The following is a 12,180-nucleotide window of genomic DNA, read 5'->3' as shown; positions in this document are numbered from 1 at the left end:
TCCAGTCTGCTTCAAAAAAGAATGACAAATTAAGTACATCCACTTTGCATATTTGTAATAACAGGTTCATATTACTGATTGCATAATGAAGGATGGGCTCTGCCAGGGAACAGTATTCCTTTGGTACAGAGCTGCAGTGCATGCTGATCTTCCCACCTTTGGATGCAATGAGATTCTTGGTTCCTCATCAAATAGTAAATGAAGCTTAAGCAAGATGTAGACCCTATTAATGCTCCTTGAAATCTTAAAAGAATGTCAGTATTAAGATTTTTCTTTCTATCATATTTATAAAATTATTGTACTTAGAGATTTCTTTCCTCCAACATTTATATAACATTATTTTAATTTACTTGCTGCACTCAATACATAGTATTTTAAATAATATTTTTTTTATTTCTTTTTCTGGAACAGCTTCCTTCAACTCCTTTGGTTCCCAACCCAGATTTGGGAATCAACAGAGCTTCTTACTTTTTGCCATCCACTGTTTACTGGAATGCAGTTCTTTGTTCAAATACAAACCAAACAACCCCATTTCTATGTGGAAGTTCTTCCCTTTTATTGTTGTATAGTAATTGTTGACAAACATTGAGTTTTAAGGGCTACTCTAAATTTACTGTGCTGTTTCTGTTGTAACAAAATTGTTTTTAAATATCTGCTATTTATGAACATTTCTTCTTTTCATCTAAGGCTTGCAACTGTAGCGACACTGGTTCAACCAATCTCCAGTGTGATGTATTGACAGGTCAATGCCATTGCAAAGTTGAATTTGGAGGACAAGACTGTTCCAGGTGTGCATTAGGCTACAGGGACTACCCAGACTGTGTTGCCTGCGACTGTGATTTGAGTGGAACCAAAGCGGAGATGTGCGATGACACTGAAGGGCTTTGTGGTTGTGAAGAAGAAACTGGCATCTGTACCTGCAAGGTACTGAAGTATTCAGACACTTTTGGGACAGCATTGGGGTTTTCTGGTCGTTTATTACATAAAAGTCATGGAAGGTGTAGCGCTGAAAGGACTTCAGAAGGCAATCTGCATCCCTTTGAGACACCTAAATCACCCCTAAAGGTTTTTCTGTCCCAGCACTGAACAGGTCGTATTATTAGTCAGCTGGGTTAAAAACTGCTAGGTGAGGTTCCCCACTTTTGACAGACTCAACACAGCTGTAGGCAGAAGAGATAGCAACGTTACCAACGTGGCATTGTTATTTCTGTTTTCAGAAATTCCTGTGATAATACTAGACAGTTTGTCTTTCCTACCTTCATTTGTTTTGTTTACGTAGACAGGTAATTTTATTTCCAGTTTGTGGTCATAAAATTATTGTGGCACAGTACTGTAGTTCTCTTTTAGACAGAATTCCTGGAATTTGATGTGGATGTGTGTTAAGAAGTCAGGATCAAGACCCATTGTATGCCTAATCACAAAAAGTCATTTCTAGCTGAATAATGCTGAATCCTTGGTAAGTTTACAAAACAGCCAGTGTACATCTGATAGAAAAATGACTGGTGTCTTTCTAGTCTTGTACAGGATTTGGCATATTTCACGACTGTGGTCTCACTGCAGTCCTAAATTCAAATAGATTGCATTTGCTCAATGTAAGATCCATGTGTTTATTCTGTATTAAGTGAATTTCTGTAACCACATCATTCTTGTAGTATATTCAGAGTCCTCTTTTTCATGGATTAGCATTGTAAGGTAGAAATGAATGAGAATGCATTGTCTGACTTTTCCTTTTGCTCCTAGATTTCTGTCTGCTCCCTTCTGAATAGGGCAAAGCACTGGCCATGAGTTCTGGGACAAAATTTTTGTAAATGTTGTTAAATGTATGAGAATGGTGCTAGTGACTTCAGTGTCACTATATTTCTCTGTATGATGTAAATGCCTTCTGATACCAAGAACAATGCCGTATGAACCATTTTTAATAGTACAATTTTTACATGTTTTATTTATCCCACTTGCTTTTTTCTACAATTGCATTTTGCCTTGCAAATAGTTCCAGTAATAATAGTTCATAACTTATATGCATTATTTCTTAGTTGCTATTTAAAAGTTTTTTTTCTCAGTACACATAGAACATTGGAGATGAACCAGCTGTAATAGATAAAAGTACTCTGATGCAATGAGCAATACAGAGAAAATGTTTCTACCTCAAGCCAAGGAAAACTATTCCTTCATAGAGTCTAGGAATACTTTGCTGCAAGAGTTGCACTTCCGAGTGCAGCTCACATTAGTTGATATCATCTTGAAATTACTGAGCACACAATCTCTGATAAAAAGGTTGTTTTTTTCTTAACTTAAAAGCATAAATTCGCTACATTCTCTTTTGGGAATGAATTATTTAATTCTCTGTGTAGAGACAGATAGACACTTCTACAGCTTCTTCCATCCTAGGTGTGAAAGCTTTTTAAAAAACTAATTAAATTTTAGAAAACACCAGCGAAAAAGCTATTATATTCTTATCCTCTTTATACAAATGGAAAAAATGAAATACAGAGACGTTTTTTCTGCTCATACACACATGTTTTTATTAGGTTTGGGAACAGCACATTGATTCAGATGATATAGCCTGCTCTTTTGAAAATCCAGGTGATAATGATAGGAAGAAACCAATAAATACAAAATGGAGAATCTCAACTTTTTTTTAAATGTAGTTATGGTGCAAGTTCAAATTTGTTTCCTATGCTATAATCAAAGGCAGTGCTTTAGAATAACTCACATATATTGTTAATAGTGAAGTCTGAATTAACTGTCTTGTATAAAAAAGGAAACATTAAATACAGAGATTCAGTAGTACAGCTTTTCCTGAAAAGGTGGGAATCTGTTCTTGAAAGACTGAGTGATAGAAAAGAACTTACTTCAAGGCAACAAATATATGCCTTCATAGGTTTCTCTCCAATCTTCTGGTTAAAGGTGCCAGTGGGCACTGACTGTAGTTTTGGGTGTTTCTTCAAGTTGGACTTACCAGTTGGGAATTGAGTGTAAAAACAGACAGTTGGGAGTAGGTCCCCTGATTCCTATTCATACTGAACAGTTTCTCTGGGGCTTTGAGAGCCCTTTCTCCAGATGCGGGAGGAGTGGGAAAAGATTCTTCTGTCTTGAATGGAAATGTATAGCTGCTAATTTTTGCTAGAAATTCAAATACATGAATTTAGCTTGAATGTTACGTATTTAAAAAAAAAAAAAGCATTGGAAAATAATGAAAAAAAAAAAAAGTACTGCATAGTAAAACAAAATAGATACAGTAATTACAGTAATTGACTTCCTGTTAGGTAGTTTACATAGCAAGTAGTTTTTCTTCCAAGAAGAACCATCTTTCATTCAGCTAGCAAAGTAACATGAGTGTGCTGTTATGTTTTTTTTATTTCCTCCAGGAAAATGTATTTGGTCTACAATGCAGTGAGTGTAAACCTGGAACTTTTGCTCTGTCTGCTAACAATGCACTAGGTTGTGTTCCGTGCTTCTGTTTTGGGATGTCCACATTTTGTTCGGAACTAGAAGATCATGTGAGAATTCCTGTAAGTAAAGAGACGTAAATATACAGACACAGTTTGGTGTTATCCTCATGTTAGGTAATACACTGGTGTGCCTAGGGTTGCATACATTTCCTTAATCAGGCTGAATGTAATTGGCTAGCTTACGGAGGCAGTGGCATATAGCGGAACAAAAAGAAAACAAATGGTAAGTGGTCATAGTCTTATTTCTGAAATCTTGTGGTTCACTCTTCACTTTTTAAAAAAATAAATATTAAACGTGTTTCCCAATTTTTTGGTTTGGACATTTATTACTCTAAAATGGACTATTGACTGTCTCAAAGCAGCTAAAACTGTTAACAGTATATTAAACTGAGATACAATATTTTTGTTGAATGAATCTTTTGATCTTTGTGTTGCAGATAACCTTAACTCCAGATCAGTCCATTCTGCATGTAGTAGCTCAAAGTAACCTGACTGGAACAGTGGAAGGAGTATTTTCGCAATTTCCTGATGTTTTACTGGATGCTGCCATAGTCAGAAAATACTTAAATACAGAAACATTTTACTGGAAATTACCAGAGCAGTTTCAGGGAGACCGGGTAAGATCATTAAATATTTAGAATGGTTTATAGATATTTTCTTTATTCTCTAGTAGTCATTCCTTTATTGTGTAATAGTCACTTGATCACATTTTTCTGCATTAGTTCTATTCTTGTAGGTCATAATATTATAAATGTTCAGTGACTGAACTTATTTATAGCAAGCACAAACAGTATATTTACATTACCCTTTCCTAATGATTTTTTTCTTGACCCTGTAAATTGGTAACACCCGTATTTAACTACCATGTTACTTTTCAGAGGTCGTATTGGGGGGAAGAGTGATATATTCAATTTTACTTTAGAAACCTGAAAGAGTTTTCAACCTTGATGCTAGATTCAGTATATAGATCATGGAATCTCTATTGCTTAGGAATTAAATGAAAACTGAGTGCACACCTTGAAAGGGCTTAAAAGAAGAAACCAAGACTGCTTTTTAGAAATACGCATTTAACCTTGGTGCAAAAACTGCTGAGTTTTAAGTTAATTTTCATGTTTTATTGCCAATTCTTCAAAGAACTGACAATTTTCAAGTCTTCCAATGATGTTAAAGTATTTTCAACTAGTAGCTCTAACCTTGGAATAAATAAAAGTAATAATTTTTTATCCAAATAGCTCATGGCCTATGGAGGGAAGCTGAGATATACTATTGCTTTTTATGCTTTGGATGGCTTTGGAACCTCAAATTTTGAGCCACAGATTCTAATGAAAGGAGGTCACGCCAGCAGGTTGGTCATCTATGTAGACATCCCTTCTCCAGAAAACGGAGTGAGAACTGACAAGGAAGTAGAAATGAAGGAGGTAAGCTAAAACATTGATGTGGAAATATTTCCTTCCTTCTATAAGCTTTTGCAGAAAAGCTCTATATATTTAATAAAATACTTTGAAAAATGCGTATCTGATTTCAAATAGATCGAGTAAATAGAGTGCTTGGATTAAAATGCATCTCTTTTAGGGAAAAAATGGCTGGGAATATCGTGCTGTAGCAGCAAATAACACTTTGACATAATTTCCTCTTTTGGAAGTGCTGAAGGTGTTGCTGTGGCAAGCTTTTCAAGCACAGACTCAGATTTCAGTGATAAATGACAGGCAGTCAGGTATTGTCACTCTCAGGCAGTCTCATAATTTTGTAGCTTGTATGTTACGCTCACAGCCCAGGAGCATCACATGGGACATGAATCTTAGCCTAGCAGGAGCAGTAAGTTGCAGTAGTGCCCACCGGACAATTTCAGAGGTGATAACCATGACCTCCTTTGGTCTCTGGGACTCTTAGCTGACTAGGGCTAAGGTGAGGTCTAGTCTCTTTTCTTGACAGGAGGCAGGATACAGTTACAGCACAGTTACAGTTTCTAACTGCACATGAAATGAAGTCCTGGTCTTCTGGCTGTCTGCGTTCTCCAGCTCTAGCCAGAAGAAGCTGTGCCATAAGGCCTGGACTGCTTTCCTGTAGAAACTGGTCACAGAAGTTGAGTGCAGGGAAGGGAAGGAGAGGAGAAATGATATAAAACCATGTCTTGTTCTAACATGGAGCAAGTTTTTGGATTTTCTGGGACCTAGAGTTTAGACATGGTCACTGTGACTGCGTTTCTGAAGGAACACATAAGGAGGAACAGAGTGTTACCTTGAAGTGAGCTTGAACACTCATGGTTTTAATAATATGTGTTATGTTTCCCTAGGATTCTTGGAAGTATTTTAACTCTGTGTCTGATGAGCCTGTCTTACGTTCTGACTTCATGTCTGTGCTAAGCAATGTTGAATACATCCTTATCAAGGCGGCTTATGGCCAAGGATTACAGCAAAGCAGGTAAAGCAATCTCTGATTGCATTTACTTACTATATTGCATTTACTGTAATTTAACCTAGAAATAGTCCCAAATGAGCTATACAGTAAAGATTTAACGCAAATTAGAGAAATTTCCAATTTCCTATTTATGACTTTTGTTCTTCCTCTGATAAGAAAACATTTATGACCTTTAATGGCAGCAGATTCCCTCTTTAATTCTTTCTGTGAAACACTAAATGTCTCTGCTGCTTACTTTGATAGAAAAGCCCATAAAGAAGCACGGAGCCTTACAGGCTGACGCAGTGTTCTGCAGGATGGGTGATATAGTTAGTTGTTTTCTAAATTATTTCTTTCCCATCTTATTTTTATGGGTATTGAAATTTTTGTTTTTTCAATTGAAATACATGGTCCCCTGAGTTCTTGGGTTTGTACCAATCTGAGTACAAATCTCTCCTGTAGCTTTATGCACTCTGGGCAGTGGTAGTAAAATATTTCCACCTCAGAATGGTAACATTTTACTGCCATTTTGAACAGAACTAGGTTACTAATCAGAGGGAGGAGATGGGATATGGTCATTGCATCTGTCAGTTTGGAAACTAACAAGACAAGCAGAGATGCATCCAATGAAAACCCAATATCTGTACCTCTTCACAGCTGTGAAGAAGTGTGGTTCCACCTCCGGGATTTGGGACTATTTTTGATTCAGTGGCCCTGAATTATCTTTTTGTTAGCTCTGTCCAAAAATCTGTGGGACAAAATGGATGTATTTCTGTCTAGTGTTTCTGAGGCAGACATACATACTCTTGCTGGTGGGTTTGTCAAGTTTTGCAGAACAGTGCGAATCAGCCTATATTACTTTGAAGTACTTCTGATTTGTTTGTTGTAGGCCCTGAAATTCCATAAATATGTAAAGACTCCTCAGATTTTATTGAGATATTTGCATGGGGAAAGGGGATCATGGGAGATTATGTATGGTAGCCCTGACCTTGAAGCATAAAAATGTTTGGATTTCAGTTTTGATGCTAGGACTTCTCTAGATGTTCACACTCTCTTCTGCATATATCTTGTAGAATTGCAAATATCTCAATGGAAATTGCGGTGAAGTTTGAAGAAATGCATCTAGGCAGAGCTAGAGCTCATCTTGTAGAGCAATGTAGATGTCCTGCTGGTTATGCTGGATTGTCCTGTCAGGTATAGAATCCTTGAATCCTTTTTGTGTGTCTAATAGTGAGATGATAAAAAAAGTTACTTAAACGGCTTTTAAAATTGTTTGTAACTGTTGGTAGCCATGATTGGTTTTTTTTGTTTTACTTCCCTTACAAATAGAGCTGCGCTCCAGGATACTACAGGGGAAAGCATACAGAACTTGGTGTAAAAGAGCCTCACACTCTGATAGCAGCTTGTGTGCCATGTCAGTGCAACAACCACAGTGAAACTTGTGATCCTGAAACTGGAAGGTGCTTGGTATGTACAATTTATACATTTTTCTGTTGCTTTCACCTGAGCATACAGTGGCAGTAACCTATGGAAAGAGTTTCTAGGAGAAGTATATGGCTGTGCTATTTGGATAAAGTATAATTTCCCGCCCAACTCTGAAAAATGGAAAATTTGAGTAGTATTTCCCTTAGGGACCATTCAGTAAAATGATCAGGCTTTTTGGGCACTAACATCTTCAAAATCTTTTTTTTTCTTTTTTTTTTTTTTTTAATTTTACTTTAAAAATAACTCATGTGTGAGTTCAGTTTATCTGTTTTTCTGTGAGATTTTTTGGGCTTCTGTCCTTGGTCTGGCCAATGTCTGCTTAGTCACACAAAAAAGAAGTAGTAAAGGAAGCAGTAAGCCATACCATACCACAGACTAGGTCAAAGTCAAATTCTTTGTCTCTCAGGAAGAGAATCCTCTGGGCAGCTTTAAGTGAGGCTTTTTAACTCCCAGAGACTAAAGTGGTATAAGGATATGCCTCAGCAAAGTTAATTTGCTCACTTCTCTCATTTTATCCCAAAGGTTGCAAAGAGGGGCCAGATCTGACTAACACATTGCCTCTCTCTTGTGGGCTTGACAGGCCTGTGGACAGCAAATTCTCAGCTAACCAAATAAGTCTCATTTAGTCTGTTCTCTGGTATGGCTCAACATTCTTTCCTAAAGTTTTTTCAGTTGCTTTGTTTTTCCAGTGGTGAGTTGGTTAGTTCAAAGTCAACTTCTGCTGAATTCATTCTTGAAGTCAGTTTTTAAAGTGAGTTTCTTTAGTCCTTCAGGCTTTTGTAAACCATTCTTTTGCTTCCAGGTTTGTCCTAAAGTATGTATCTCATGAGTGAGAACTACGGTTCTCATTTCTACAAGGCCAGAACATAGGTCTTTCACACTAGGGAATGCTAGTCAATCTTCCTCTCTTGTCGTTGCAGGGGTGGCAAGTCACCTACGTGTTAAGATGACTACTTAGACATTTCTGGCTGAGTAGTGTAGGCAAAAGAGATGGTTTTCACCTCTGACTTCTGCTCCCATACAATAGCAGGCTGCATTGCTACTGCTTACTGTCTTCAGCTAACCTCTGAAATATAAGCACTCGCAAGAATATGAATCAAAAAAAAGGAGAAAAGAAAAAAAGGAAAAAAAAAAAAGAGAAACTGAATTTTATTTACTTAGGGGACTAGTCAGTTAAATTATGTTTATAATACCTATTTAGTGTTTTAATATTAATGGCTGTTGATCAGTACTGTTGACAAATTAAATGTAGAGTCTGTGAATCCTAACTGTGGGTGGTCCTTGGTTTATAGCATTCAAACACATTTGCTGAAATATTGAAACTTATATTTTTTATCCAGGTATCCTGTTTAATTTTTCCGTCAGTTGTTTCTTCTTTTTTGAGGATTTTTGCTTTCTACTGTGATTTCCTGGCTTGATTTGGATTAATAGAAGCAGAAATATATAAAACTCAATGGAAATTTAGAACAGAAATTAGGTCAGCCTATCTGAGGGGGCATTCACATAAGAGAAAATATGCTGGCATTCTGCTTATTTTTGCATAAAAGGTTCCTCCACTCAGAGAATGCTGACCAAGGGGTAATGACATTTAGAGATAGTTGTTGGAAACTGTATACATTTATTGATTGGGGGGAAGATAAAGTTCCTCTTGTTGTTTGTTGTGGTTTTAAACTGTCTGAATTCCTTTTTGTGTATCAGAACTGCAGAGATAACACAGTTGGTGATTACTGCAGTGCTTGTGCCCCAGGCTACTATGGGAAAGTAATTGGATCTGTCAACGACTGCTCTCTTTGTGCCTGTCCCAGAGCCAACCCTGTTAGGTAACCAGAACTTATTAAATCCGATGTACGTTTTAGCATTCCGGATTTCTTGTGCTGTATGTCCCACCTCCTACTCCCCCCACGCTATGACAACAGGAGTTAGTTATCATTACATGTCCTTAATTTTTAGACGTTTGAAACCTATTTTAGTAAGTGGAGCTTACATTCTGAGTTGTTCACAGCTAGCGGTAATTCCATGAGGTTTTAAAATAAAAAGATTAACTGATGGATAAGTCAATTTTTTCTCTAAGAGTAGATCAGCCACATAGAATGTTTTATAGATAATGTAGTAAGTTGCTCTGACATGTTTCAGTTTCAAATGTGGGTTTCTTTCTTCGTTCGAAAAACAATGCTTTTGCAGTTACAAAGGTTCAGCCATCTCCAGTCAATGCAGGAACTTTTCATGAGATCAGTCCTAGGGTAAGAATGAGTACTCTTTTGTTTGAAATTTATAAATCTGTTTGTTTGGTAGAGGAACAGTTGACTTCATATTTTGAAGATCAAAATGATGTGCAGGCTGTTTTTTCTCCAGAAGCTTCAAGAGCATATTTGTTATTTGCTTTTGAATAATTGAATCAGAATAAGAGTCTAGCAACTCTGATGTTCTCGTGCAAGTCTCAGTTAGAAATATACTATAGCCATATCATGCAGCATCCATTTGTCATTGTCTTATCTTTTAAAAGGAAGGCCATAAGGTGCTTTAGCATGTTATACAGTAATGGAGTTGCATTGGGAAAGAAAACTTTTTAAGAAATAAAAATTTAAAGTAAAAATTCTAGAGCACTGCATCAGATTGAGCAGAGGATGCTGTTGCTTAAAATATTTAACCTGTGGCTGAAGGTGTTCTCTGTCTTTGTATGGTCTTCCATTTATGTGCTAGCAGGTATTTGTTTATCCTTCCTCCAGTTTTAGTCCCACTTGTGTCCTGAAAGGTGTTCAGGATTACCACTGTGATGCTTGTCTCCCAGGATATGAAGGACAGTACTGTGAAAGGTGAGTTACATATAATGTCCCCATTTAGCCCCAACTCCCAAGGCCAGTTTGATTAATATGAGCCATATTTGTACTCAGAATAGATTATTCAGTGTTCATAAATAGATATATGAATGAGTGCTCAAGGACTTAAAGTGATTTGTTAGTTACTGTTAAGAAGCTGTTAATTAAAAACCTATCAGTGATTCTCAAAGTTAAATATAACATCTAATTTCATGATGAGTATCTGCTCATGTTCAGTGTCCCATTCCTCCCTGTGTAGGTGCTCCCTTGGCTATTATGGTGACCCTCAGCTTCCCGGTGGCAGCTGCCATCCGTGTCAGTGCAGTCCAAGCGGATCTGTTCATGTTAAATGTGATCATGCAACTGGCCAGTGCCTCTGTAAGCAAGGTGTGACAGGACGGCTCTGTGAGGAGTGTGAACCGAGACATCTTCTTGTGGAAGATGAGTGTGTTTGTAGGTGTTTTTAAATTGTTTACTTTCCCAATGGGCTTTGGTCAGTTCCGGTGATATTTATGTGCACATGGTTGTTCCTTGAATGTTTTTATGATGTCAGGCCCTATTCTTTCTATGAAAGGGAAGAAATCTTAACAACTTAATATCTCTGTAAAACAGTGGGGGTTGGACTAGATAATCTCCAGACGTCCCTTCCCGCCTCAACCATTCTGTGAACACAGAGGAAACTACAGTAGAGATCATAACATCAGACAAGCAATTAATCCTTAAAATGGCTTATTTAGTGTTACGGACAAGTTTAATACTTTTTTGCTGTCTGTAGCATACCTTTATTTATTTGAAAATATTGAATTCCTGTTCATTGACCCTTTGGATGTGAGGTTGCTGTAATAATACTTTTGGAGTTATCCCACGTATGTAGGCATTCTCCACCAATAATTAGTCATATTCCACTAATAATTAGTCATGTAATTCCTTATGAGAGGGTGGATAGCAGAAAGACACAGCAAGTACAGTAATCTGCTTTTACAATTAATTGGGATTTAGGACTCAGGTTTTGCTTTGTATAAGTGAAAAAACCCCTCAAGGAATAAATGGAATTACACCACTATAGGCTTGAAATTCCTGTCTTCCTATCCTGTTTGAGTGTCGGTGGCATCACCCTGAATTTATAGCAATATAGCTAAATAGGCTCAATAACCTTATAATACTGCAAGCAGCTCAATAGCCAGCAGGATCAATAAGGCTTGAATGTGTGCTAACCTAAGGAGAGTATGTTTGGAATAGGTCCACTCTGGGGGCAGGAAGGGGAGGGCAATACTACAAACCTCTATACTTGAAATTATTATACTTAATCACTCTCAACTCAAAAGGTGAAGGCACATACTGTGTAAATAAAAATAAATTTCAGTATTTGGTGGCTTCTTTTTAATACTAATATTGCTTCCTCCTCTTAAAATGGTTTATTTAGCTTGTGATGACAACTGCACAGGAGTTTTGTTAAACAGTTTGGATAATCTCAACAAGGCCATATTTTCAATGAACCTTACTGGTGTTGCCCGTGTGCCCTATGGGATACTGTCAGAGTTGGAGAATGCAGCAAAACATCTGAAGGTAAAATGAACGCACAGATAGTGGAAATAGTCACACCTTTAAATCAAAACTTGCAGCCACTCCCGTGTGCCAGTAATTCAACAGAAGCCCTCCTGAAGTTTGTGGCTTGAATGTGTGTAAGTGATACCAGATTAAGACTGTTATGTTTAGTATAGAAATATAGCTTAAGTTATTTAGCTGTATTACTTTCTTTTCATTTGTTATACTAGCATTTAAGTAAATGGATGAATATATTTTTCAATCAGCACTGTGATTATTGAATGTGCTATATACATATGCTTCACCTGGATTATGTGCATCCCTAAGACTGGCACAGACCTACTGAAAGCAAGGGGAATAATTTTCAGCAATGAAATAGAAACATCAGGCCAGGTCTTTTCCCTTTTTGGTCCCTTTGCTAAAGAGCTGCCAAGGCATAGATCTCGAGGCTGTTCCTCTAGAGTCCTCCCCTAGAGTGGTAGGCT

The 12,180-nt window shown here is 37.2% G+C and overlaps 1 protein-coding gene across 1 annotated transcript in view; it reads left to right on the top strand.

Moving 5' to 3' along the window:
• The window catches only part of LAMA1 (laminin, alpha 1), a gene marked incomplete at both ends in the record, with an annotated part of 64,925 nt that overhangs the window by 26,253 nt on the left and 26,492 nt on the right, over positions 1-12,180 (top strand). Inside the window, 11 exons of the mRNA XM_009582157.1 lie at positions 688-924; positions 3,369-3,512; positions 3,890-4,069; positions 4,685-4,870; positions 5,746-5,873; positions 6,923-7,043; positions 7,179-7,316; positions 9,033-9,154; positions 10,061-10,147; positions 10,410-10,603; positions 11,574-11,716. Of these exons, the coding sequence (XP_009580452.1) occupies positions 688-924; positions 3,369-3,512; positions 3,890-4,069; positions 4,685-4,870; positions 5,746-5,873; positions 6,923-7,043; positions 7,179-7,316; positions 9,033-9,154; positions 10,061-10,147; positions 10,410-10,603; positions 11,574-11,716 (1,680 nt within the window). The remainder of the gene's footprint in view (positions 1-687; positions 925-3,368; positions 3,513-3,889; positions 4,070-4,684; positions 4,871-5,745; positions 5,874-6,922; positions 7,044-7,178; positions 7,317-9,032; positions 9,155-10,060; positions 10,148-10,409; positions 10,604-11,573; positions 11,717-12,180) is intronic.

The sequence above is a fragment of the Fulmarus glacialis genome, unplaced genomic scaffold (assembly GCF_000690835.1).
Source record: "Fulmarus glacialis isolate BGI_N327 unplaced genomic scaffold, ASM69083v1 scaffold35757, whole genome shotgun sequence".
In the NCBI taxonomy this organism is placed as follows: Eukaryota; Metazoa; Chordata; class Aves; order Procellariiformes; family Procellariidae; genus Fulmarus; species Fulmarus glacialis.
Note: the sequence above shows the minus strand (reverse complement) of the source record. Positions and strands in the feature narration are given on the sequence as shown.